We start from the raw sequence: 24,953 nt of genomic DNA on the forward strand, positions 1-24,953 counted from the left end.
TACATATAAATGGAACACTCAAATGTGAAATAACTGACTATACGGACTGTAGGATTTCATCGACAAGCGGGACGATGTCATTTAGCTCCGCAGCTGAATACTCAGAATTTCTAACTGACACGAGAAGGACGCGAGTTGGATTCCTTCCACGCTGCCAAACATTTTCCATTGCGTATGGGATGGACATTTTGAAAAGACCTGGCATCTTGGTTAAAGGAAAAGTAGCGCTTCGAAAACTGGTATTAACGGTTGCGTGAGTGCCTTCCTTATATCATTCCCCTCCAATGCTGTTGTCTAATAGTTCTTTAGAGCAGACTAAACAGAAGTTATATCATTATCGAACGGCTGTCTAAGCATGAACGCGAAATTATATTAAGATGAACGTAGGCAGCGTATCTCTCAAACTAAAAGATGATTCTTGTCGTATAATAGTCAAAGTTCTCCTTCTTCTACTACCTTTTTACCGCTCTTCGCTATAATTTCAGCAGGTACTGCGTGACAAAAAATGTACCCTCTAAAGAGTATTCCTGGAATTATGAATCATCTAAACACATAACTTCAGACTCATGTCAGACTTGGAAGTCTGCTCGACGGGATATACAGTTTGCATGTGGAAGATAATCCCTAGTGTCAACCTTGTCAAACATAAAAGAAACAGAAAACAAACTACTTCTATTTGCCCCCGCAGACTTCATAGCTGAGGAGTTAATTTACTAAGCACGAGCAGTAACCCGAGTTTTGTTTAGTGGGAGAACTCGTAGCAGTTACCCTCAGGTTCGTATGAACAACTAAAGAGATACTTGCCTTATTAGTAGAATCTTAGGTTTGGAAAAATCGACATCAAACACTCGGAAACTGGTGTGCTGACCACACTTTCCTCGATATTTCCGTCTGCTAAAGCTATGAGCAGAATGTGATAGTCGCCAAGCCATATCCGAAGACTCGCTGGTTATGGCCATAGAGTCTAAAAAAAAAAATCTCAAATTACCCGTAGCGAATTAGGAAAGTTAGTTATTAGTGATTTCTTCCTGCAAATGCCTAAAACTTAGGTATTGCCAGTTTAAGTTATGTAATTTCCTAAACATCAGACGAGTTAAAGAATTTTAACTAAATTACTGAACAACGAAAAACTCTTATACTTAAAATTTCACATTCAGTATGCTGTATGACATAAAAAAAAACTAGTCAGGGGTTTTAATCTTTCTCGCTACTGACACTTACGCTAGAAAAAAATTTCCACACAGCCTCACACAGCCTTGTTTAATTATGCTGTTTGTAGCAGCTTTCGTAGTACTTACGTACAAGAAATTTAAATATATTTCCAACGGCCAGACCCTCAACTGATTTGTACTGAACATCATATAAGTTTACTGATTAATTGTCACGGTTTCCTCGAGAGCTTCTTTGTAAGTGTTTTGACATTTATGTTAATCATTTGAGTTTATAAACATCGCGAAGTACATTTATTTCTTCCCGGTAGGTACCGAGCTGCTACTGAACAGAGAGAAATACAGATTTTACAATACGATCTACTCACTTCCTTTATTGTTGTTTTACAAATTCCAAAGAGTGATACATTTATTTCTGGTGTTTTTATGCTTTTAGTGCTGAATGACGGATGCTTGCTTTCTAGTGACTATAATATTTCCAATTAGTAATATAGTGAATGAAATACAATGGTGTTCTTGGACAAGTATGTGAAAACAGACTATGTCCCGGTCAGCTACATATGTTTCGAATAAATGGAAACAGCTAGATTATTCAAGTATTTTACTCTGAATATTGTTTGTATCTCGTAACCATCTGAAATTACAAACTATCAGTTGAAGATCTGGACGTTGGAAATATTTTTAAATTTCTTTTACGTACATACTACGAAAGCTGCTACAAACAGCATAATTGAACAAGGCTGTGTGGAAATTTTTTTCTAGCGTAAATGTCAGTAGCGAGAAAGATTAAAACCCCTGACTAGATTTTTTATGTCATACAGCATACTGAATGTGAAATTTTAAGTACAAGAGTTCTCCGTTGTTCAGTAATTCAGTTAAAATTCTTTAACTCGTCTGATGTTTAGGAAATAACATAACTTAAACTGGGAATACCTAAGTTTTAGGCAGTTGGAGGATGTATTCACAAATACCATTTGCTCCAGATGTTATTCTTTCCATTTACTAGGAAGATTATTATAGTAATTTAAATAGCTTCGCAGAGAAAACACTGCTTTCATAAAAAAAAGACAATAGAGAGCTACTCACACATACACTCCTGGAAATTGAAATAAGAACATCGTGAATTCATTGTCCCAGGAAGGGGAAACTTTACTGACACATTCCTGGGGTCAGATACATCACATGATCACACTGACAGAACCACAGGCACACAGACACAGGCAACAGAGCATGCACGATGTCGGCACTAGTACAGTGTATATCCACCTTTCGCAGCAATGCAGGCCGCTATTCTCCCATGGAGACGATCGTAGAGATGCTGGATGTAGTCCTGTGGAACGGCTTGCCATGCCATTTCCACCTGGCGCCTCAGTTGGACCAGCGTTCGTGCTGGACGTGCAGACCGCGTGAGACGACGCTTCATCCAGTCCCAAACATGCTCAATGGGGGACAGATCCGGAGATCTTGCTGGCCAGGGTAGTTGACTTACACCTTCTAGAGCATGTTGGGTGGCACGGGATACATGTGGACCTGCATTGTCCTGTTGGAACAGCAAGTTCCCTTGCCGGTCTAGGAATGGTAGAACGATGGGTTCGATGACGGTTTGGATGTACCGTGCACTATTCAGTGTCCCCTCAACGATCACCAGAGGTGTACGGCCAATGTAGGAGATCGCTCCCCACACCATGATGCCTGCTGTTGGCCCTGTGTGCCTAGGTCGTATGCAGTCCTGATTGTGGCGCTCACCTGCACGGCGCCAAACACGCATACGACCATCATTGGCACCAAGGCAGAAGCGACTCTCATCGCTGAAGACGACACGTCTCCAATCGTCCCTCCATTCACGCCTGTCGCGACACCACTGAAGGCGGGTTGCACGATGTTGGGGCGTGAGCGGAAGACTGCCTAACGGTGTGCGGGACCGTAGCCCAGCTTCATGGAGACGGTTGCGAATGGTCCTCGCCGATACCCCAGGAGCAACTGTGTCCCTAATTTGCTGGGAAGTGGCGGTGCGGTCCCCTACGGCACTGCGTAGGAACCTACGGTCTTGGCGTGCATCCGTGCGTCGCTGCGGTCCGGTCCCAGGTCGACGGGCACGTGCACCTTCCGCCGACCACTGGCGACAACATCGATGTACTGTGGAAACCTCACGCCCCACGTGTTGAACAATTCGGCGGTACGTCCACCCGGCCTCCCGCATGCCCACTATACGCCCTCGCTCAAAGTCCGTCAACTGCACATACGGTTCACGTCCACGCTGTCGCGGCATGCTACCAGTGTTAAAGACTGCGATGGAGCTCCGTATGCCACAGCAAACTGGCTGACACTGACGGCGGCGGTGCACAAATGCTGCGCAGCTAGCGCCATTCGACGGCCAACCCGCGGTTCCTGCTATGTCCGCTGTGCCGTGCGTGTGATCATTGCTTGTACAGCCCTCTCGCAGTGTCCGGAGCAAGTATGGTGGGTCTGACACACCAGTGTCAATGTGTTCTTTTTTCCATTTCCAGGAGTGTATATCTGCATTAGCACTCTCTTGAAAATGATGGATGTCATGTGTTTTTTGCAAATTGATTACAGTGAATCAACGAACCCTGTGCTACCAATAGAAATAACTTGATCTATAAACGCATGTGGTAAGCAGGTACTAACGACACTACAGATTTAGTAAAGAAGTGACATGCAAATGGAAGTCTTTCCAAGTGATATTTGTGTATCTGCTATTTCATAGGTGCGAATCTGTTATAGATATTCTTCGTTCTGCGTAAGAAAGACAACCAGGTGTCGCTGCTACATCTCTACCATCACACGTTGACTCCGATTGAGACTTGGATTTGTTGCAAGTTTATTGCAGGTAAGTTCATAGAAATTTATTACACATAACGGGGGCTTTCAGGCCAATAGTACGACACTTCATAGAAAGTGACAAGAGAGATATGCTTCTAATTGTGGAATTACTGAAACAGCATTACTTTTGGATTTTTTTTTGTTAGTTATGCGTTTGTTTGCGTACAAAAATCAGCTCTGTGTACTAATGCCAAGCATAAAAAGATGTTGCAATATGGGGTAGTCAAATGTTTAAAGTAGGCGTGTTGTTATTAGGAATGTAATCGATCAACGCTAAAGGTGGAGTATCATACGGTATCTTGAGTCCAGTTGTAACGTCTGTAAGAAACAGCTTAAAAGGTAACTTTACCCAAGTTATTTGACTACATTACCACAAGGTAAAAAAAAGACGGCGTCCGAGAGCATTGTGGTGTTCAGCTTGAGCGATCTCTGATCCTTATGGTGAAGATTAATCGATAGTGAAATTACAGGTCTCTTCCAAAAGTTAATTCGAAGTCTGACTAATTACCTCGACGAGTTTGCAGCAATGAATGAGTAAGCTCCTATGAAGCGTTTCTTCCCTATCGGTTAGCCTTTGAGAGTTTCGGGTCATGTGAAAGTAAGTTCATATACTCAAAAAGCGATACTCATCTTGCTGCTGGTACTAATCAGATCCATAAAATTGGCTTCTATTTTCATCTTAGATAAGTGTCCACTGCATGTTATTACATTGTTCCGACAGCCTATTGAAACGGCCATTGCTTTCGCATGGAATCAGAGTAAAATCAGAATTAGTGAGAAGCGAACCATATGCTCAACAACGAGTATTTATCACGTGGCTTTGCAACTAATTGTTATATAGACTTATAATCTTCTGTTTGTTTCTAGGTGGTCATGGTACGTTTTCGAACCTCATCAACAACATCGTGCACGTTATCATGTACCTGTACTACATGATGGCAGCCATGGGGCCCGCCTATCATAAGTACCTCTGGTGGAAAAAATACCTGACGTCGTTGCAGCTAGTAAGTACAGAGACTATAGTTCTGAAGAAACTTTCTTTCACCGAAAACATATCGGATGAGCTGTACCATTTATGTGTGTCATAATTCAAATACTGATTTATGTTAACACGATTTGTAATTGTATATGCGAAGTAAATATATGACGTCTTATGCGGGAAGAACAAGAAACAATAATTTTATTTGGCTTCGTACACATGCCGTTTGCCTTTGTGGTAGCTCTTTGAGAGTCTTCTTGCAACTTCACGTATATATCATATTTCGGCAGATAGACTAACCATCTGCGATAACAATTCACTTCCACGATCATTAGTAAAGTAATTGTGAACTGTCTTCAGAATAAGTTATATTGTCATATGCAGGAAACACCTTGCAAACATATCATCTCCAAAGCGATATTTCTTTACTGTTCATATTCGCAACTAATTTCAAGACGTTAGCTCTTCTTCAGGTGTTTTTCCTAAAATGAAACATCAAAACACCTGAAAATGAGCCTGCTGTACGAAAATTATTGTGGTTAACAACAATACAGAACAATTGCAGCAGAAGTGGTCTGCTGGACAGGAATTTCCAGAATAAGACAAACACGGTTATCTCACCTGAAAATGAGTAAGACACGTGGTTATCTTTTCAAATTAAAACAGAAACAATGTCCCGCAGTATTTCTGAGGTTTGGTGAAATAGCTGTTAGCTGTCGGAGACCAAATAAATAATTAGAGTTTCTCAGGTATAGGTAGCAGTTTAGCTACTAGAATAAGGTTCGGAACAGAAAAAAGAATACAGGGAAAGTAGCGATGAGGTAGTTGTGACAGGAGAGTGAGTAGTGCCTGTCCAATTTATTTGATGTGCTACTCATAAAAACTTTACATCGAAGGCTATTTTTTTATTACGAATGCCAATAGAAGTTTGAATAACACACCGTTAAATATCAGAAATGAGTAATAGAAACATGGAGAAATTATACTCAGGATGCATATTTCACAATACGGTTGGAACAACGAGAGAGTAAAAATAGGGCGATTACAAACATAAAAGGTAATCTGCAAGAAGAGAGATCAACTGAGTGGATTTTGTGTTCAGAAAAACATTTACTATGAAGGCACTGTTATTTTCTAGTGAGGCGTCTACTTAGGGAAAAACCAGAAAAAAGTCTGGAATCATTTTTAATATTGCGGATTATGTAGACAGATAAAATTCTAAATGGCAAACTTGATGGACCATAATCAAATACGATCAGTATTGAGAAAAACAATAGCAGACGGACGTATCAGATACTGGGTTGTTTCTCTGATTTCTGGAAGTAAGACAAGGACCACAAAGCGAAATATTTCGGCAACATACTAAACCAAGACAACAATACGTCAATTATGAGGTTTCTAGTCGTATTCAGGAAGCACATATTAAGGACTCTTTCAGTAGATTGTGAGTGTTCGTTAGGTGAATACTAGACAATTACACAATTTTCATTTGGTAACACTCGTTCAATGCTGTACAAAAGGGCAGCTACTACCACTTTCAATACATTTCAAACAGAAGTGAAAATGTAACAAACCTGAGATTGTCAAGTATAACTTAGAATCTTTACTCGCAACATACAGATTTTATTTCACGCAGTAATTTTTAGAATTTCTCTGTAAGGTAGATGTCATAAGTACATGCTGTTGTAAAACTCGTTTTAATGGTAGCACGGAGCAACAACATGTTGTAAGAATACAGGTTGTTAAAAAAATTGTTCCATATTTTACGAGGTGTTGGTATGCACCAAAACAAGAAAAAATATTCAAATGTGTGTGAATTCCTAAGAGACCAAACTGCTGAGGTCATCGGTCCCTAGGCTTACACACTACTTAAACTAACTTACGCTGAGGGCAAGACACACCCATGCCCGAGGGAAGACTCGAACCTCCGGCGGGAGGAGCCTTGCTATTCGTGACATGTCGCCTCTAAACACACGGCCACTCCGCGCGGTACCATAACAAGACAAAAATGTCCAGCAAGCATGCGTTCTAAAACGCATGACTGAAGAGCTGTGAGCACTTGTTCATATTTGGTACTGTGAAACACATATCTTCTGCTACAAACGCTTTCCTGTTATTAACGACCTACAGAGACAGTAAACAAATGAGGACACATTTCTGTGTTATTGTCCATGGATACAGCACGCGGTAAACATCTGTGTGTCGTTATTGTAAACCGTATACATAGTTCTTGGTAAGTACAGCACATACATTAGTTCTAATGGAACCAGAATCTGTGCTGATAAGTTTACGAAATGCCTTTGCAATTTAGTTTTATCCTTCCACTTATCGGCATAATGGAAGCCCATTATTCCACATGGGAAATGGCAGACTTGATCTTCTGTAATGTCTGGCAAGTACAGATCGTATGTAATTGCAGTCGGACTACATTAGAAGCTATGTTGATTCACACAAACAATATAATGTGTTATCATTTGTTTATTGCATTCTGTAAGTTTTTCGTAGTAGCAAAGCGCTTGCAGTAGAAGAGATGTTCGCAGTAGTGAAGATGAAAACCGCTAATAGCTCTTAAGATATGCGTTTTAGAGCCCATGTTTACTGGAACATTTTTCCTTGTCTTGGTCCAAATTACCACCTCTCAAAACGAGGTATACTTTTGTAACGCCCGGTATAACATTCAGTAAAAATTCTTTTTAACGTGTTCCTTTTTTTACCACTATTCTGTGAGGCGTTTCATGACCGAGTAGCTATTGGTCACATGATCCCACAGAACCTAAGAATATAAATATACAAAGCGTTTAACGTCCCATCGACATCGTGGGCTTTGGTGAATGAGCTCCTGTTCTATTGAAGAAGACTGGGGATCTGACACGGCAGTCGTCTTTCTCATGAGTCATCGCATCATTCGTATGTACTGATTAATGAAAACCACGGAAAGTGGATGGATCGGTGCACGCATAATGGATCGTCCTCATCCTGAACACGAGAACGGTGTGTGAATCGCCCCTTAGACTAGTCGTATTAAGCTCGAAGAGCTATCGCTAACGTCAATGCGCGGCAGGATTTTGGATCATACACTGTGTTCGAACATAATGAATGAATTCGAAGAAAACTGTTTATTGAAAAATAGTCAGTTCAGATTCAGAAAATATCGTTCTTGTGAAACACAACTACCTCTTTATTCTCACGAAGTAATGAGTGTTATCGACAGGGAATGTCAAATTGATTCCGTGTTTTTAGGTTTTCAGAAGCCTTTCAACACCGTTCTTCACAAGCGTCTTCTAATCAAATTGCGTGCCTATGGTATTTCGCCTCAGTTGTGTGACTGGTTCATGATTTCCTGTCAGAATGGTCACAGTTCGTAGAAAGTGACGAAAAGTCATCGAGGAAAACAGAGGTAATATCTAGCGTTCCCCAAGGAAATGTTATAGGCTCTCTCCTGATCTATATAAATGACATAGGAGACAATCTGAGAAGCCCTCTTAGATTGGGCATGGGTGTGTGTGATATCCATCGGTTCAAAAAATGGCTCTGAGCACTATGGGACTCAACTGCTGTGGTCATCAGTCCCCTAGAACTTAGAACTACTTAAAGCTAACTAACCTAAGGACATCACACACATCCATGCCCGAGGCAGGATTCGAACCTGCGACCGTAGCAGTCGCACGGTTCCGGACTGCGCGCCTAGAACCGCGAGACCACCGCGGCCGGCTATCCATCGGTTAGTTAGGTTTAAGTAGTTCTAAGTTCTAAGGGACTCATGACCTCAGATGTTAAGTCCCATAGTGCTCAGAGTCATTTTTGAACCATCTTAGAGTATTTACAGATGATGCAGTTATTTCCAGTATTGGAAAGTCATCAGATGATCAAAGCACACTGCAAAATAATTTAGCCAACTGCGAAAAGTGGCAGTTGACTGTAAATAATGAAAAGTGTGAAGATAGCCACTTGAGCACTAAAAGAAATCCGCTAAATTTCGGCTACACGATATCACACAAATCTAAAGGCTGTAAATTCAACTAAATACTTAGGGATTACAGTTACAAATAACTTTAACTGGAACGATCACAAAGATAATGTTTCGGGTAAAGCAAATCAAAGACTGCGATTTATTGGCAGAACTCTTAGAGAGTGCAACGTGTCTACTAAAAAGACTACTTACAGCACGCTTGTCCAATCACTTCTGGAGTACTCCTGTGTGGCGTGGGATCCGCATCAGATGGGACTGACGGAGGACATCGAAAAAGTTCAGAGAAGGCAGCTCGTTGGGTATTATCGCTAAATAGGGGAGAGAGTGCCACGGACATGATACGTGAATTGGGGTTGTAATCAGTAAAATAAAGGGGTTTATAGTTGCGGCAAGATCTTCTCATTAAATTTCAATCACCAACTTTCTCCTCAGACTGCGAAAATATTCTGTTGCCACCGACCTACATAGAGAGAAACGATCATCATGATAAAATAAGAGAAATCAGAGCTCGCACAGAAATATTTAAGTGCTTGTTTCTCCTGCCCGCCGTTCGAGAGTAGAACGGTAGAGAAATAGCTTGAAGGTGGTTCGATGAACCCTCTGCCAGGCACTAAATTGTGATTTGCAGAATCATCACGTAGATGTAGACAGATGCAGATGAAGAGATGAAAATTCATAGCTCGGACAAAAGACCACGATGAATTAGTTGCGACACTGATGACTGAACAATAACGGATGGGGAGTTCTCACGGCTCTCACATATTCGTATAAAGAGCCACAGTCGGAGTGATTGTGGGGTGAAACACTGGCCTGGACTGAGACAGGGCTCGACGGCAGGCTGCATATGATCTCGGCAAGGGCATGCTGGTCTTGTTAGAGCGAAGGCAGTGGAGGAAAAAGTTTGGGAGGAGGAGGAGTTGAAGGTCGGACCAAGCAGGCGGCGTCCTTGCAGCGGCGGACCAGTCCCGCGGCTTTCTCAGCTCACGCGGAAGACTTTCGCTTTCCGTCGGCCGGTCTCTGGCGACCCAGCCGCCGCACCGTTCCTGAATATCGGCCCACCTCTCTTACAAGATGCCGTTGCATAACTAACTTACGCAAGACACCCCGTACACTGCAGGTGCCTACCACAAATATAGGTCGTGACCCACTTAACAGCAGGCGGCTTGCGGTTTCCACTTTTCCTCAACACTGGCTTTTGGAGCATGTTCCTTATGGACATAAATGTAAGTCGCTCCCATTCGGAATCGCCTCTAGTGTGTGTATGTAACGTGACAACTTTCTTTTTCATTCACTGTCATGTTGCCTTCAAAATATGGGTGGCTTAGTTCTGGACAAATACAGGGTGAACATAAAGTCTTATACGCTTCTGTAGAAACGCTATTTTTAAACATCTGCGATATATAATGGAAGATATATCACTCTAGGACAACAACTCAGTACATCTCAAAGTGGTAGCCCTCCAAGGCTCTGCATAGCTGCGGGCGCTCTTCCACAGACCGAAACACGCTTTTCAACAATGTGTCCGGAAAAAGCTACATCCGAGTAGTAACGGACAACTAATGCATAATGTTGTGATGCCCGTTTCTGCTGGAAAACATTTGAGTCTTTAATCCTATCTTGTATCAACTGTTGCTCAAGAATATTTTTCAACATTTCGGGGTATGTGTGTCCAGTAAACATTTTCTCCGCAAACATGAAGGGAATATAGACAGTAGCCCTTGTTATTCCTAACCACACGTTTACTTTGCGGAGTGTTGTTGTCACTCTTTCAGTGCATATGGTTGATTCTTTGCCCATATTCTGCAACTGTTTATTCCCCATCTGTGTGGAATGTTGCTTCATCACTGAACAACACATGTACCATGAGATTCTAATTTTCCGCACCATGTAATATATCGTAATAAAGAGCCTGTCAGACTGCACAATCCTCAGACGCAAGCTTATGGAGATCTGAATGTGGTATACACGTTACTTCAGCGTGTTTTCCAAGCTGTGGGTTTTGGGACTGTGTCTCCTGGTACATGCGGAGGGGCCTCGTAGGATCACATCCTCCACGCGTCCCACGGTTTCTTGAGTTAGGGACAGGCTCCCAAAACGTTCGCCATCATTAACATGCCAGAACGTTTGAATTTGCTAACTAAATTCTTGCTTGTCAATGTTGTGGCACCTGGATTTCTACACTTACAGATGAGATCCTCCCGCATCAGTTCGTATGTCATTCCACGCAAAATCGCGCAAACAATAGAGTTCGTTCTTCTGTTGTGAGCATTCTGTCACATAACCTACTACAAAAATGTATTTAACCATAATAGCACAGAAATTTAAGGAGACTTTATATTTACCTTGTGTAATTTTGTTGTACAGGGGACACCTATGTCTCAGAAAGTAGCATCACTGTGAGATGGTAGCTACTGTCAGTTGTTGTAGTGAAAGAAAGTAATCTGCAGTACCAAAATAGGCGTACAATACAATCTCTCCGAATTTCTATGAAATACTGTAGCTGGCCACTACATCAACCGGAAATGCAAACAAGAGCTTAAATCGCGGTTTGGTGAACATGAAAATGTGGCTACCTACATGAACAGGGAGTATAGAAGAAAAGTTAATATGCGGTTTAGTGAAAATGAAAATGAAAAACCTCCCAATGGTTCACAAAATCGACCGGCGTGAATATTATTGACCATATATGGCCAGTTTAAAATACACTAAGGGATAAAAATCACAACACCAAAAAATAATTAATGTAGAGTAATGGAATTTCGGGACTCCATTTGTCTAGGTAACATATTTCTGTGTTTAACATTTCAATATCACAGGTTCATGTAAGCGCGATAGAAGACATTGCACCGGCCGCGGTGACCGAGCGGTTCTAGGCGCTTCAGTCTGGAACCTCGCTGCTGCTATGGTCGCAGGTTCAAATCCTGCCTCGGGCATGGATATGTGTGATGTCCTTAGGTTAGTTAGGTTTAAGTAGTTCTAAGTCTAGGGGACTGATAACCTCAGACGTTAAGTCCCATAGTGCTCAGAGCCATTTGAACCATTTTTAAGACATTGCAGATGTGAAATGCCAGTTCATTAGTAACCGATGTAACCTCCAGAATATAAAATGCAAGCATGGAAACGTGCATTCATTGTGTTTTACAGTGCCACATGTCAATTTTTCGGGTGGAGTCCCATATCAGTTGCACTTGGCCAATACAGGGACGGTTTGGATGACGCTGGAGTTGTCGTCTGATGATGCCCTGTGTGAGCTCGACTGGAGAGATCTGGTGATCTACCAGGCCAAGGCAACATGTTGACACTCTCTAGAGCGTGTTGATGATACAACATCGGTGTGTGTGCGAGCATTATCTTGTTGGAAAATATCCCCTGGAATGCTGTTCATGAATGACAGCACAACAGGTCGCATCACCAAACTGAGGTACAAGTTTTCCGTCAGGGTGCGTGGGATAACCATGAGAGTGCTCATGCTGTCATACGAAATCGCACCCCAGACCGTAACTCCAGACATAAGGCCTGTGTGTCTAGCACACTGGCCTCCTTATAACTAACACACGGCTATCACTGGCACCTAGGGAAAACTAGCTTTCAGCAGAAAACACAGTGGACCTTCACCCTGCCCTCCAATGAGCTCTCGCTTGACACCACTGAAGTCGCAAATGGTGGTGGTTTGGAGTCAGTGGAATGCACGCTACAGGGCGTTTGGCTCGGGGCTGCCCTTGAAGTAACCGATTTGTAACAGTTCGTTGTGTCACTGTGGTGCCAACTGCTGCTCAAAGTGCTGCTGCAAATGCAGCACGATGCGCCAGAGCCATACGCCGATCACGTTTTCGTCCCTTTCGGTAGAAACACGTGGCCGTCTGGAACCTGGCCTTCTTGCGACCGTACATTCTCGTGACCACTGTTGTCAGCAGTCATGTACAGGGCTACAGGCATGTCAAATGTTTCAACAGCATCGCAGAAGGAACATTCAGCTTCTCGTAGCCCTATTACTTGACCTCGTTCAATCTCAGTGAGGTATTGATAATAGCATCCTTGACTGACAGCAACTCATCACACCCAGGCTCAAAGGTAACTGACGCTCACGGCCGTAACAGCGAGTATATAAAGCAAAAATGATTTGCATCCTCATAGTGGCCCTGCGAGAGCCACTCTCATACGACTGGCGCGAAATTTGAATACACATCTAGATAAACGCCTACCAACTTTCGTTTATGTCGCACAGCATCTTATTGGTGTTGCGATTTTGTTTCCATCAGTGTAATTTCCACCATTCGTTGACCATGGTTCGGTCACAAAACAAGCAGGCGTTTCCAGAATGAGATTTTCACTCTGCAGCGGAGTGTGCGCTGATGTGAAACTTCCTGGCAGATTAAAATTGTGTGCTGGACCGAGACTCGAACTCGGGACCTTTGCCTTTCATGGCCAAGAGCTCTACCACTTTATTTTTTTTACCAACTTTTTTTTAGATCTCATTTTGTTCGTTTTTATTCGTTGAATCTGCTCGGGGCGGACGTCGTAAGACATCCGTTTTAAGTTCGTTGTTGATCGATTAACTCAGTTTTTTATTACGGAGGGCAGCTAACCCTCTGACCGAACACGCTGAGCTACCGTGCCGGCGAACCACTGAGCTACCCAAACACGACTGACGACCTGCCCTCACTACTTCAATTCCGTCAGTACCTCGTCTCCTACCTTCCAAACTTCACAGAAGCGCTTCTCGCAGAAGAACTACATGAACTGTGAAATGTATGCCATTATGGTTTCACGAAATCCGCCATCGTTGACACTCCCAGCATACAAATCTCCTTCATCGACACAAACCACAGTCCTCGACAAAGCGTCAACATGGAATTCCCAGCCACGTGGTCGGCCTGGACCACCCGCTGGGGCTGTTCCTATTGCTCCGGCTAATGTTCGGCACCACGTGGTCGCTGACGAGCCCCGGTTTGCCGAGCGGTCCGTGCGGCCACGCCAACTCCGAACTGAGAATATTTTCAGGGCGCCACAGCTCGCCCATTACCTCACACACGCAATGATTACAGCAGTTGGAAAGATAAGGGTCTCGAGAACCACTGCTTTCTATGACTTCTGACCAGTACGTCTACAGACATGTCGCACGTCGATCTAACGATAACAAAAACAAGATATGCTTATCCCTGAACGCTACATAATGCCACACAATGTCCCAGTAGCATCAGGCTTCAGAGCATGCAATTATCTGTTGTCTGTGTTAAGTAAGGACTTGTGCCTGCTCTTCTGATCACACTGTTGTCCTGAGTCCATCTCGTTCTGCAGTCACTGCACTTTAGTCAAGTTTTGTGTGATCTGTTGTTATGGTGCTCCCACGATACTCGTGCGAGTGATTGAACGTTTCTGAAAGCAGTACTTGTACGTACTGTGGAATTGCTATGTTGCGATCTCCATCTGAAAAGTTCCAATAATGTTTGATACACCCAACAACTATCATGTTCTCACACTGTTCTCCATCTATATGAATGATTTTTTCTGACTGAAAAGACAGACAGTAAGTGTGCCTAAGGATGGAATTTTAATCAGCATATCGCCAGCTCAAGGAAATACTGGAATATCTTTTTGGTAGCGTTCAGTTAAAGTATTCATGCTGTAGCATTTTCCATTTCCGTCCGTGTAATAACACTCCTGTTCGCACACACATGTAAACAGTTTCCGTGATGCCATAGGGGAGGTTACGAAATCCTTTTAATCCATGCCCAGCAACAGAACGGCGAGGATGACGAAACTACAGTCTATAAATGTGTGCCATCTGCCACGGTAGCTGAGTGTTCAGTGCTTCTGACTGCCATGTGGAGGACCCGGATTGTGTTTCCGGCACTGCCACTAATTTTTCCTTGGTGGGAGGACTGGAACGGCGCGCACTCAGCTTTGTAATGCCAACTGAGGAACTACTCCACTTGGCTGCAGCGACTCAAGATAATGAAAACACAACGGCCAAGAGAGAGGTTTCCTGACTCCACGCACCTGCATTCAATGACGCAACTGACGGAAGATGACACCGTGGTCAGACCAAATTAAAATATGTTTCAAAACAGCTATCTGCCAGAGTGTAAAGTATAGCGAATCACCGGCAGCTGCTTGATCAGAGTGTGAAAGTTCTCAACCGGGCCGTCAGCTAGCGCAGGACGGAGTGAGTTTCTAGCTGGCGCCTGAGCAGGAAAAGTGTGTCTCGCCACCTGATTATAGGTCTGCGGGAGTAATGTTATGATCTGGTTACTAACCAGGTAGTTCTCTGAACACGGTCGTCCTGTAGTTCCGTTATGAGTTTGAAAATGGTCCAACAGCAGCATTCTGTAATCTGCGGCGAGACTCGAGTTGTTTCCTTATTTTCACCTGTTTCTTCCCGTTTTCTGCGAGTGAAGGACAGGGTCAAACGAGTTGGCGCGGAAGCTAAAATACTAGGAGGACGGTCGTTCAGATCACCGTCCGGTAACACAGATTTAGGTTTTCCGTAAATCTCTTAATGCTAATGTGAGATCGTTTCTTCGTAAAGGACCCGGACAGCTTTCTTCTCCACCCTTTCTCCCTTAAGATCTCGTGCTGTGTCTCGAGTGACCTCGTCGGCGATGTTACATTAAGCCCAATTTTTTATGTTTATTTCCTCGTTTTAGTGGATGAAGAGACAACAGACTCTGGTAGGAATGGAAGACAAAGTATGAGAAAGATTCTGAATACCCTTCACCATGCAATATGCAAGTGCAGTGAATTGTAATTTACAGGGCGATTATACTTAAACTTTCGTTACTTGATAAGTAACCATGCAAAATGAGTGATCGTAGTACAATAAAAGTTCGTAGAAACATTTGCAAGGAGATGCGGAAGATGTATAACGAATAAACCATTCAAACAAACACAGTTCAATTTCCATATGAGAGGGTAACATACATTAACTGAGAACCGTGTTTACATTCCAGGTAATAAACGTTGCTCAATGTCTCGACCATCCGCAACAGCCTGGAACCGCACTAGAGATTGTTCGCAGCACTTTCGAACTGCGGATCATGGGATTTTCAGTTGTTGTAACACAGCTTGTGCACTGCTTGAAGATCGCACTTTGCGTCCAGCATTCTCAGCCTTGGGAACAGTAACTTCTTCAACAGTTTGTGGCACAACTGACCGTCGGCGTTTCCCAGGAACAATTCCGAAAAAGCTAGTTAATTCAAACTTCTGAATCATGTTCTTCAACCCCGGTGCGGAAGGAGGACCCGTGTTTCTCTGCTCACCTTGTCCCGACCCAAGTTGACCGTCTGCAGTTGTATTGCACACTGATGCTTGTGTTTCAACTCTGCGCCGCCGAAACAGTACCGGCGCTTAACAAGAAGTCATGACACCAACACTGCTAACAAAGCAAATCCTGCAGAGCACAATCTAAATATCAGTCCTTAAAGTTTGGCTACCCATACGGTAATTAATTTTCCCTCTACACTTGCTCAAGCAGCGGAAGTTTAATTATAGCCACCCTGTAAGTATGAAGATGTAGACTCAATATGAAGTATTAGAATACGATTGCTATTGCAAGTGCAACACCCATTCAGGATACCATTGTACAGTATTAGCGACTACTTTCCATACTTACCAAGTAACGTCCGATTTAATAAACTAAACTTTTTAAAAAATTCTGCTTTTATCTCGTATACGTCTGTACCTATATAATTTTTTGTGCTTATATGACGTGCTTTTTTCTTGTTTATGTTCTACTTAGTTTTATAATGTTCTTTCATTCCTCCAACTGAAGGCAGACGGTCAGCAGCTATGAAAGCCTGCCCTTCAGCTGAGAGAAATTTACAAATTGGAAGATGATAATGAAATTGTTAACTCTGAAATAAATGAAACATAATACACGCATAAATTTAAAAATGGAAAACGTTTCTTGATGTATCACAGGATGTGGTGATGATGCTGGTTTTATCTGGTATTCCAAATTCGTTACTGTCATTGATGGAGGATAGCAATAAGATTCAAAGAAAAATCCCTCGTGAAGAAATTAAATCGTGGATGTGAAGATAAGGAGTGGTGTGGATAGGTGATTCAATGGTTACTTTGAATGTGATGCTGCAGACAGAAGAGAACAGCTTAAGATATGTAAACTAACTAGATAAGCTCCTAGTAGCGGAAGAGGATGGGGAACGAGTGGAGGTATTGTGGCAAAGCTGGAACAGGGTTGCGGTTTTCGGAAAGGAGATGAGGACATAAAAGCGGTCTGATTTTTAAGAGGAGAACATAGAAAAAGACATCGCTCTTCCGGTCTTGTCAGGTTAGCAGCCAAGTAGCTCCTCACTTAGCGTGATAATGGTGAGTGTACCTGTTCTAGTCCTCCCATCAAGGAAAAACTTTGGCAGTATTGGGAATCGAATACGGGTCCTGCAAATGGCAGATATTCGCACTGACCACTCAGTTATAGAGGCAGCCCAGAAGATGACACAAGCCAGTAATCCTAATAAACATGTTTTCCCCAATACAACGTATGCACCTGTACAGTCATGCTAATGTTACAGCAGCAGTTCGGGAATATGTAGCATGAATCTGCAATATTAAGTCTATGGGTCGTGGCTCGCGAATACCGTGGCCTGCCTGGCACACCGACATGAACGAGTTGGATTTTTTCGTGTGGGAATACACCAGGTGGTTATAATTAAACTGACGGTGTTAAGAGTGCTGCCGTGCTAGCTGTATACATCGCAGGACGCTAAAACAATGTAGGTATGTTCATTAATCGGTGCACTCGCGAAGTACGCTGGAAAAAATAATAGTTCCACTTTCTGCTACCAGGTGAAAATATAGCGCTGTAAGCAGCCAGAATGTGAAATTTTTGCTGTTTTGATGCAGTATGCTGTTCGTTGCTTGGGCGATGGATGTTCACTTCTTTTTTGAAGTGACTGATGGTGTAAAGAGTTAATCATCACGATTGAAGCGTCGTCAAGCGAATGCTGCATTTCAGTCAAATTTCACAATCGCCTGCATCGCACTGAGGGAAAATAACGGGATTTCAGAAAAGTGGCCCTTTTGTTTTGCATAATACAGTTTAATGCGGACCTCTAACTCAGCCTTGGCAAATCGTGGGGAAGGTTTCTACTATGGTATTGTTACAGGAACCTTTACGACAGTCACTTGTAGAGGTTCAAGGAAATCATAAACATCCTAAATCAAAGTAGTCGAATTGTGTTTTATACACGACTCAATATATAAGTGCAGCTCTCTGTATTGCCTCGTTTGCTCTTTCCTGAGACCTGTGTTCTTTTCGAGTTTGTTTGTCTGAGCATATTTCTGAATTTCCTATAAAAAAAGAAACTAATTGTTTTGGGATAAATTGACGGTAATTCGTGTACAGTATGAGATCTCGCCGTTGTCAGCTTCCCCATAATACTTAACATTGATTTTTAAGACACTGCTAGCTTTTTCTCCAGTGGACTGAAATAAGCGACTTCGCAGTTCTGCTTGTCTTGTCGTCAAGTTGGACTACTCCTTAATCTGAGGCCGAAAATGGTGAGTAGCTGCAGCAAGATTACGGGTTATTGAGGAATCTAATACAGGTCTTGAAAAATGAATATGTAAACGCTAGCTCTATACGGCGTTATGAAGGTGGTGGATACAGTTCCTTCTGTTAACTTCTATTTATGAATGAAACAACTAACTTAAGCGGCGGCTAATTTAGCCCTTCAGACACCTTGTACAGAACATGAATATATTCTAGAGCTCTGCTATGCAGCCTATACTACAGTTTTTCATCTCTTGCTTCTGTTATGTACAGTTCCTAAAAAGTAGCATTAGATTTACTAATATATTACGTCTGTAGTGGAGGGTAAAAGCTAGTTTTCCAATGTAAAATACTCTTGTGGTGGTGCATCTTGTTTGTAAATATGTATAAAAGACGACTTCAAGAAGAACGGAACTGTGCTTAACTATTTTGACAGTATTCTTCACTTTTCAACCTAAACGCTGAAAAGCTGCACGCATTAGTGTATTCGAAAATATTATAATCCAACAAGTTTGGTACACGAATGGTTTTCCAGCATTGTTTAACACAATGCTCTTCCAGTCACTCTTCATAAGGGGTAATCGAATGAAAACGAGACAGATGAAAAAAAGCAGGTACACTGTTTATTCTTTCAAAAGTAACCGCCATAACTATAAATACATTCATCCCAATGTGAGACAAGACGGTCATTGCCTTCAGGTAAAATGTTTGCGGTTGCCTACGGAAACACAACTTTACCCAGGCTTGAGCATCTTCGTCCGAAACAAGAAGCCCCTTCAGGGCTCCAAAAATATGGCAATCGTATTAGGAGAGATCGGACGAATGTCTTCCTTCAGGGCTCTAAAAATATGGAAATCGCATTAAGAGAGATCGGAAGTGTATGGAAGATGTGTAGGGGCTTCCCAGCGAAAGTTCTGCAGCGTTCTCGAAAAAGCTTGGCAACTTGTGCCAAAGTTGTTTCCACTAAGCCGCTAAAGTTTCGCTGGGTAACCCTCACATGTCCTCCATACAGTGCTCATTTCTCCCAGTGAGATTTCCATATTTCTGGAGTCCTGGAAGAAAGACATTCGTGGTCGTCGATCTACTTCAGACGAAAAGTTGCACGCCTGTTTCCGGGTGCGGCCGCAAACATTTTTTCTATGAAGGCACTGACCGTTTTTGCCTGACAGTTGAATAGATGTATTAAAGTTATGGCGATTACTTTTGAAATAATAAAGTTTACTTCCTTTTGTTCGATCGGTCTCTCTTTCATTTTACTACTCATGATAATTACGTCATACTTGCCACTATGTACTCTCCACAAATTTCTCGATACAACATTCATGCTCTGCATGAGTCGCCAGTGTAATATTAATATATACTTCTAGCTGATGAGAACGGAATGAAAACATAAAACCAATTACATTTTGCGTATGCATGTAAGTTCACTAGCTTGAAATATCATGAATAGCCTGGAATTCATTTACACTGACATGGAGTAATTTTAGCTCATATATAGAACTTTTTAAATAAGAAAAAGGTGAAATGAAAATTTTTCTGTACGAAAATTACCCTTACAGGCCATTATCAGTAAACAAACGCATTCTACAACTTCAGTACTTTGCAACACTATAAAAAATAGAAAGTATAACACGATATCAAGTGAAGGTAAATGTGAAGTTATATTTCATGTGCTTCGTCTTCCTCGTGTAAACTGCAGCGCAACATGTAGGATAGCTTCAGCTTCGAACGGAACTTCCATGGATTGTATATTTCACATCTGCTATAGAGAAACAGATTCAGAAAGTGTAATAACCGTTTATAACATAAAATTACGTTGCTAAAATATGTACACAAAATACATTACAAGTAATACATTCCAGATCAATGAAGATACTGAAGAATAACTGAATAGTTTCGTTGAAACTGCACACTAGGCAGACCTTTACACTAACTGTACGTGTTTTCTCAGTTTGTTTATTTTAGGTGTAACGGTAAACTGAAGTCCATAGTAGTTAGAGTCGCTACCTCAAGATCACGGGATCCCGGTTTCGATTTCCGGGAGGTTGGAGATTTTCTTCGCTCAGGGACTAGGTGTTTGTGTTGTTCTAATCATTTCATTTCATCTTCATCTCAAAGGTGCGAAAGTCAGCGAAGTGGCTTCAAACAGAAAGATTTGCAACAGGCGGCCGAAAAACCTAAGACGGGGTCTCCCGACCAATAAAGCCACACGACCAATTTTGTTTGATAGTAAATTGAAAATACCATTCAAGAACACAAACAGACTTTTTAACGCAAGAGGTGGGAGATCTGTGCAATACTAGAGAAATAGGTTACGTCAGAGGTAATTAATGGTGGCGATCAATAACTCATATCAATTGTTTCTTGAAGTACCTGATCTTACTTATTTTGATCCGCAGAACTTTTGTAACAAAACTTTTTGGTGAGTGGAGATTTAACCCCATGTCTTTTACGACCACCTATCTTCACGAATTTATCTAATTAAGGTCACGGATCAGCAGAAAACTTCAACCTGCGTCTATGATCTCATTTTCTTGACTAGCTTGTGGTATTAACAAAGCTGTCCCTTTCCCTTTAGAAATTGAAATCCCCACTCGTTTTCCAGTTAGGCGCTTAATTTTAAAATGCCAGGAGTATTTAAACCATCAAATATCTTCGGATGAGGTCTCTTAGGTTGTTCAAAAATGGCTCTGAGCACTATGGGACTCAACTGCTGTGGTCATTAGTCCCCTAGAACTTAGAACTACTTAAACCTAACTAACCTAAGGAAATCAAACACATCCATGCCCGAGGCAGGATTCGAACCTGCGACCGTAGCAGTCGCACGGTTCCGGACTGGGCGCCTAGAACCGCGAGACCACCGCGTCCGGCTCTTAGGTTGTGGTCGAACCATATTCCCTCCCGTAACCCTTTTCTCATGAGACTGCCATTCCTGCACGGTATTATTATAGACTTTGCAAGAGGAGCTGACGGTTAGTAACGACACGAACGTGGTGTGTAAAGACTGTATTTGCTCCGATAGTTCAGTGACAGTGTCACTCGACACGTAAGGGAGAGACTGAGGTTCTGTTTCCATACCGGCAACTAGTTTTTATTTGTCCGCCTAAGAGCGAGGAATCTCACTACAGAAGGAGGTTGGCCGATTTGAATATACTGACCTTAACTTGTTGCATGATCCATATCTACAATCAGGAGAACAGGGGTAATTTACAGGATAATAGGGGTAATCTAATCTGAAGTGTCCGAATGGGTATCTAACTCTCGGTTCTCCTGAGTGCTGGTCCAGGGTCTTCACCATTGGGTCTTCGGTCTTAGCCGGCGGAGGGGCCGAGCGGTTCTAGGCACTACAGTCTGGAACTGCGCGACCACTACGGTTGCAGGTTCGGATCCTGCCTCGGGCATGGATGTTGTGATGTCCTTAGGTTAGTTAGGTTTAAGTAGTTCTAAGTTCTAGGGGACTGACGACCTCAGAAGTTAAGTCCCACAGTGATCAGAGCCAGTCTTCGGTCTTAGTCCACAAGAATAATTTTCACTGTCACAGACTTCAGTAGCATAATGAAAATCTCACAAAACCAGATGTAAAGCCGCAATTTGTTTTAGCAGTTTTAATTCTTCTATTGTCCATAGATTGTCCATATCCTTCCATATGGTACAGTTAAATTTACTGTATGACGTTCTTACCCTTTCAGCTCAAAATCGATCACCCATTATAGTTCTTAGACACTTGTGTACTAGATTCGTTTTCAATCACAGAACAAGCTCATAATTTTCAAATTTCATTTCCCCTTTCAGTTTATGGATTCTATTACACGTTTCCGAATCATTGCAAGACCTCAGTCACCTTTACGTGTAAATACTACTTCCGCATTTCATGGAGATGTTAGGAGATAAAGTTCCGGCAAACTCATTTTCACGGAATGGTCAACCGTGAGCAAAGGGAAGCAGATCACATTAGAAAAAAATAAAATAAAATAAAACAGCGAGAACTTCGACGCCATTCAGTAATTTGTACTAACAATGGAAAATATGTACTCCAAAATGCAAATTAATTCTTTTCTGTGTCATATGATGTGGAACAAAATAAACGTAATCTTCAATCTGGATCACGGGATAGATCTATTGGTTTCAACTTTTCCTCTGTCCATTATTTTTTTCCCCTCAGTCCTTCCATTTTCTCGTCCTTTAATCTCCCAGCCGAACTGACATTTTTACTGGCAGAACGTATAGGGGGTGGACAAAATATGGAAACACCACAAATACAACACATTACCATGCCTAATACGGTATAGGAAAACCGGTGCTATTCAAAACAGCTTCCAGCCGTCTAATAATGGATAAATACAGGCCATGTATGGTTTTCAAGGGAATATTATACCATTCTTCCTGCAAAATACCGGCAAGTCCAGGTAACGATGATGGAGATAGGTAGAGATATCGCATCATTCTCTCCAAAGTGGTCACAAAAGGCTCAATAATAATAATATTTGGTCACTGCAGTGGCCAGGGAAATGCGACAATTCACCCTCGTGCTCACAAAACCCGCACCGGATAAAGCGAGCAGTGTGGACAGAAGCTCTGTGAACACAGAATCACCAGGGAGAACAAATATTGTACCATGTTGTGGATCTGATCAGCTAAAATGGTCACATAATCCTTGGCAGTAATGCGACCTTGCAAAGTAAACATGAGACCCATGGAATACCACGATATGGCCCCCTCAAATCATCATCAAACCTCCGCTATGTTTCACTCTTGAGACGTAAACTCGGTCAGAACTTGGAAACAGTGTGGAACGAGACTCATCCGACCAAATTACTTTCTTCCATTCCTCAGTAGTCCAGGTTCTATGGCTTTGGTACAACGTTTTCCTGTTACGGACATTCACAACACTAATGAGTGGGTTGGAAATCTGTTCGCTTTGTTTTGATGCTGACAGGGTTCGAATGGCTCTGAGCACTACGGGACATAACATCTGAGGTCATCAGTCCCCTAGAACTTAGAACTACTTAAACCTAACTAACCTAAGGACATCACACGCATCCATACCCGAGGCAGGATTCGAACTTGCGACCGTAGCTGCCCCGCGGTTCCAGACTGAAGCGCCTAGAACCGCTCGTCTAAAGCGGCCGGCTGACAGGGTTCGTGAGCGACATTCAGTTCCCCAGCGACTTTTGGAGCTGTCTCCCCCTTATTTTTTGTGAAACTCCTCTTCAATGACCGTCTGTTACGATCAACAAACACACATTTTCGTCCGCATTTTGACTTAGCGGAAGACATTTTTCCGCTTTCGTTGTATGCCTTTTCCGCTTTCATTGTATGCGGTATAAATCTTCGAGGCGGTACCTTTTGAAACACCCTACGCTTCGGCTATCTTGTTTACGGAGGCATCCACCATACAACCACCGACTATTTGCCAGCGTCAGAATTCACTTTGGTCCGACATAACTGTCACACAACTACATAGAAAACTGTTCCGACCACTATGGACGCTTGCAAAGTATTGAGGACACTGCACAGGTGCCGTTTGTGGTCAAATACAGCAGCGCAACCTACTGTCTTGTCTAGCATCTGCATTTATGTTCAAGCTTGCGTTTATCACGGTGCTTCCATAATTTTGTTCAACCTCTGCAATGATTCCTCGAAGTAGATAAACCGGACAAAAATGTATTTTTAGGACCTTACAATTCATTTTCGAGACCCTTACCATCAAAACATTTGACTGGACCTTCCTTTCTGTCAGTTGTAGATATGAGATTCCTTTATTCATGTATTCAGATCTGCAGCTGTAAAAGGCCAGGCACTGATGGTCAGACCTTAATGAAATGAAAGCTAGACTGCTAAAAGTAAGCAGACGAACCAAAAAGATAAAAATCTGAGTGCGAGGGCATGGACTCTTTTTTCGTCAGTATACCTGACAAACATCAATGAAAGAGAAATACGTTTGGTCTTTGAAAGTGGACATATTTGGAATTGTAAATCCGTTTGTAAGTTTGGGCAATAAACAGGACGTAAACGCTTCTCACGGTAAATGAAAGAAAATATTACTTTTTCGTCTATGACAAACGAAATATCTGACTGGGCCTTCCTCTTGATCAACAGGGACTGATGACCTTAGTAATTTAGTCCCTTTAAACATCAAACCAACCAATCTTGATCTAGAGTGGGAAGGTATATAGAAAACGGCGCATCGTAATGGCGTCAAGATAAACAGGGAAAGCACGCTGCTCTAACGGTTGACTGTCACTGTTTGTATCTTAGACGTCGAGACGATTCATGAGATCAGTAAATAGTTCAGCCAGCAAGAAATAAGTCAAAAACTTTCGGAAAAACGAACCAAAAAATAAATACGTAAGTCTGGAACAAAGAGAACAACAGAATCCAATGAGCTTGTGGAGGTTACACACGTAGACAGCGATAACATGTTGGAGAAATTCTCGCCTGCACAGCTTCAGCACAGTCACGTATTCATCGATGTCGAAA

The 24,953-nt window shown here is 42.4% G+C and overlaps 1 protein-coding gene across 2 annotated transcripts in view; it reads left to right on the plus strand.

Moving 5' to 3' along the window:
* LOC126299546 (elongation of very long chain fatty acids protein AAEL008004-like) overlaps positions 1-24,953 on the plus strand; it is a 299,627-nt gene that overhangs the window by 262,216 nt on the left and 12,458 nt on the right. For both annotated transcript variants that reach the window (XM_049991540.1, XM_049991541.1), the window contains exons 7-8: positions 3,915-4,020; positions 4,881-5,017. In XM_049991540.1, the coding sequence (XP_049847497.1) occupies positions 3,915-4,020; positions 4,881-5,017 (243 nt within the window). The remainder of the gene's footprint in view (positions 1-3,914; positions 4,021-4,880; positions 5,018-24,953) is intronic.

Source organism: Schistocerca gregaria, chromosome X (assembly GCF_023897955.1).
Source record: "Schistocerca gregaria isolate iqSchGreg1 chromosome X, iqSchGreg1.2, whole genome shotgun sequence".
NCBI classification, from domain to species: domain Eukaryota; kingdom Metazoa; phylum Arthropoda; class Insecta; order Orthoptera; family Acrididae; genus Schistocerca; species Schistocerca gregaria.